A 4,338-nucleotide genomic window follows, 5' to 3' on the forward strand; every position below is an offset into this window, starting at 1 on the left:
AATTTAATCCTCTTAACTTCTAACTCCAATGATGAAGCCGCCTCCATTTTCCACCTTTCTTTTTCAAATCAATCCGCTAATTTTCTTAACCCTTGCGACATTTCTCGTGCCGTTTACGACATCAGTGACCTGATCTATATATCTCTTTGGACTTTTCTTCTCATACAATTTGCACTTCATAAATATATATACACATATGGTGAATGAATGTTGTGGGTATAATAGACACTAGCCGCCGCCCCCACTTATAATAGACACATTCTTCTTTGTTTTTGTTCATTTTTCTTCTTCCTTAAAAAGTTCATCTGTCTCTCCATGGAAAACTACCAAATGTTCTTCCCTTGTTCATCTACAGGGCAGTCAACCTATCCCTTTTCAACAAACACGGGAAGCTCTAATGCTTATCATAATCTTCACGGTGAGAGCTCCAAAGGGTTCATTGGGTTGGGGACAGAGAATCATCATGTTCCTAGGGATGAAGTTAATAAACAACTTTCTCAAAGGACTGAAAGCTTTGCCAGAGATGAGAGTGATGAGGTGAAACCAAGTAAAAAGAAGGGGGAGAAGAAGATAAGGAAGCCTAGATATGCTTTTCAAACTAGGAGTCAGGTTGATATACTCGATGATGGTTATAGGTGGAGGAAATATGGCCAAAAGGCAGTTAAGAACAACAAATTTCCCAGGTTAGTTGATTTCATTTCTTTATTTTCTTAGCTATATTTTCACATATCCATCACAGTTTTTGTGGACACTCTTTTTTCTTGGATTCTTCTGGTAAGTGTCTTCTTGATTCTTCTTAGATTTGAATTATATGTAATAAACATGTGATTAGACCCACCAAAAAAATGAATACCGTTCCCTTGTTCCAAAAAGTGAGATCCTCCTTGATTTCCCACTAGACAAAAAGAACTTAGTTGAGAAGATCGAGTTTGGTGCAATTGTTCTTTTCACATTGCAAAACATACACGCACATGCATCCTTCCAAGGTGCACATCGATGAGAATTCAGTGACAGTTTCATTACGTGATGCATTTTTAATAGTTTTTCTTAATTCTAGCTAGGGTTTTCCTTGTAAGTTCTTATTCTTTTTTCTCTAAAAGACAACGGTAACTCAAACGAGGATCTCAAGAATTACATCTGAGAAACATTTCAATTCTAATCACCTCTCATTATATGGTTCAATTGGTTCTCCGTGAACATTCTTCCGTGTGAATTTTAGTACTAGTTATTTTCTTATTTTACAAAAAAAAAAAAAAAAAAAAAAAAAAAAAAAAAAAAAAAAAAAAAAAAAAAAAGAAAAAGAAAGAAAGAAAGAAAATACGTATACATATGCATGCTAGGGAGGACTATACCAAAACAGCAAAATCTTTAATTCTATTTTGTAATTTTGATAAATTCTACACACTGACAGTTAGGGTTTACATTTAGAATTGATGAATCTAATTGAATGTCTGGAAAAATTTAATAGATCTCATTTTACTAAAATATCAACAAAAATAAGAAAAAGAAATCGGATTAGATCCTAATCTAAAATTGGGTGAAAAAAAAAAAATCATAACCATAATGGAAAATAGGTACGTTGCTCTCCTCTAGTAAATCTCCCTCCATAACCTTGGTGGCTTAAGCTTTATTTATTTCGACACAAAAAGAAATCAAAATGATGAGTTTTTATCAGCTTGGAAATTAATGTATCATTCTCAAAATTAGGTATCAATACCTATATCGTGTATGAACATTGTAATTTTCATTTTGTTGTTTGATGCTGAAAGTTGAAACAGTACTTCTTTGAAGCCAATTGCCATGATGGTCATTTTGAGTTTGTCACGATGAAAAGATATAAATGCCATATCATTTAATTTGTTAAACACAATTTGTTTTGTTATTCTAAGTGGTTATCCTATGCTAGATAATGAAGAATTTGTTATTCTTAACTCTCACATAACACTGCTGACTGCAATTTTTCCAATGATTAAACCATATTGGAACATTCTATATCAATGGGTTGCTGCATTCATAAATTAGGATGAGAAATTAATTCACATTTCACAGTGATATAGAAAATATAACATGATGATCATGCCTACTTTATATGGTACTTTGTAAATTATTGATTTTTTCAAAATAATAAATTATTAAGATATGGTAAATTTAATATATTTCTCTTTCCTATTTTACAAAATAGCTAGAACAGATGCCAAGAAAGCACTGTAATTCTATTTTCTCCTTTTGTAGAAGCTATTATCGGTGTACGTATCAAGGTTGCAACGTAAAGAAGCAAGTTCAACGCCTTACCAAAGATGAAGCCATTGTAGTGACTACTTATGAAGGGATGCACACCCATCAAATAGAGAAGCCAACTGACAATTTTGAACATATCTTGAGCCAGATGCAAATTTATACTCCCTTTTGAACTCTTCAGATTGAATAGGTGTAATGTAATTATGCAAACTTTTTAATTTGTAAGAGACAATACATTTCGCATTTACTTCCTGATCAAAAAATAAAAATTATGCTAGCAGAAATGGCAGAGGCTGCCTACTTATATGTATAAAAAATTTCTTGGTTATAATTTATATCTAGAGAAAATTTACCTTCTTCTTCTTCTTCTTTTGGACGAATAAGTTATCTTAACTCTAGCAAAACAAAAAGATATACAAAAAGATTTATAATACCAAAACTACAATCGGCTGATGCAAGCTGAAGACAAACACCAGCAAACAAAGTACTACCAAAAGCTTTAGAAACATCATACTACAAGCAGATAAAGTCAGCTGTATAAATTACTAGCTTATTTTCCTCCTAGAAAACACAAGCGGCTTATTCAGCTGGAAACCAGTGCATTTTATCTTCCTACGCTTCAATCTCACTTGATGAAGACCACACTAAAATCCACAAGATCTTCTAATTTAGATGGCCGCCATGCTAATGTGTCAAGGCCTCTCAAATGACATTTAAAGCTTTTGCAGATATAGAGCTAGCTATATCATAAATCGCTCTATGACCATACTTTGGGAACAAAGCACCCTCATGTACCAATTATCATACCAAAGAAAAAAAATATTACTATCCTCCCAATTGAGTACTTGATGAGAGGCCTCGTCACACCATTAAGTTGCAATATTTTCCTTTGTTGCAATATATATATATATTTTGTGGAGAATTTTAACTAATTAAAAATCTCTTTCCTCCCAACAAATAATGCAACTCTTATAGATCTAGCTTGGGAGAACATATTTCATATATGATTAAGAATAACAACCACAATTTTAAAACTAGAATGAACAAAAAAAAAAAAAAACTGGAAGATTGAGTGGTTCTTGTTTTATGATACGATAGTGGTTTCATCGGTAGTCAAATAGTGATATCATAAATAATAAATATATCGATTTTATATATGCTGATCAATTCATTAACTTGTGAATCCAATTACGCTTAAATATACTTCTTTATTCCTAACTTGGGAGAGGGAGCATACAAAGATTAACTGAAATTTGTCATGTAAACTCAATATGCATGAGACTTTTATATCTCAAGAATGAATGATAAAAAAAAAAAGATAAAAAAAAAAAAAGAGTGCTGGTTCCAATATGTCCTCCCTTATTCCCGACATGCTATGGTGCCTCAGGGTGGGGAGGAGCGGGTTGATGGGTGTTCTCTCTCAAGCTTGGTCTACGTGGATCAGGAGCCCAGCTAAAGTAGTCAGAACAGCTTCAACCCATACAAGTAGAAATCTCAATGTTAGGTATAGATCTCAACCCATATAAAGTTAGATTGTATATTCTTTATGTTCTTAATATTAATATGCATATCAAATTTCATTCAAATAGGACATGCTATTCCTAAAAACAATAATTCATCAATAGATAATCTTCAAATAAACATTTAAATAATAACATTGCATAAGTATTAGATTTACGATAAAATTAGAGAACAGTTAAGAGATATCACCTCTCGATGATACTTTAAATTAATCCAATAACATGAGAATCAAATTGCCATCAATTCATGAATGTTTTTAGATGACAGAGTTGAGGTGTAGTCTAAGTCACTATATTGAGACAATACACGTCGTCTGTAGGGTTTTCGGTATAGTAGACTAACAACATTACGTGTGTCGTTCTTGGAATACAACAACCCATCTACTTTGCCGATTATTCTTACAAGCCTACATCACTTGTAGGATATAAAACTCTCAAAATAGTAATTTTTTTTTACCCAGAAATCCAGAAATATAGTGCAGTAGGGAATAGGGAAAAAACAATAATTCATCAATAGATAATCTTCAAATAAACATTTAAATAATAACATTGCATAAGTATTAGATTTACGATAAAATTA

The 4,338-nt window shown here is 32.1% G+C and overlaps 1 protein-coding gene across 1 annotated transcript; it reads left to right on the forward strand.

The window, feature by feature from the left end:
- The first annotated feature begins 227 nt into the window (after positions 1–227).
- LOC115978219 (probable WRKY transcription factor 75) lies at positions 228–2,553 on the forward strand. The gene is made up of 2 exons (XM_031100237.1): positions 228–683; positions 2,233–2,553. Exons 1-2 carry the CDS (start codon positions 316–318, stop codon positions 2,408–2,410), a joined length of 546 nt encoding a protein of 181 aa, XP_030956097.1. The 5' UTR covers positions 228–315; the 3' UTR covers positions 2,411–2,553.
- Positions 2,554–4,338: the final 1,785 nt, after the last annotated feature.

The sequence above is a fragment of the Quercus lobata genome, chromosome 2, assembly GCF_001633185.2.
Source record: "Quercus lobata isolate SW786 chromosome 2, ValleyOak3.0 Primary Assembly, whole genome shotgun sequence".
NCBI classification, from domain to species: domain Eukaryota; kingdom Viridiplantae; phylum Streptophyta; class Magnoliopsida; order Fagales; family Fagaceae; genus Quercus; species Quercus lobata.

What these genes read in the sequence shown, in the direction of transcription:
- LOC115978219 (XM_031100237.1), top strand. Translation starts at nt 316, where the DNA reads ATGGAAAACTACCAAATGTTCTTCCCTTGTTCATCTACAGGGCAGTCA. An exon ending in AAGAACAACAAATTTCCCAG is followed by an intron (nt 684 to 2,232) that starts GTTAGTTGATTT and finishes CTCCTTTTGTAG; the next exon opens with AAGCTATTATCGGTGTACGT.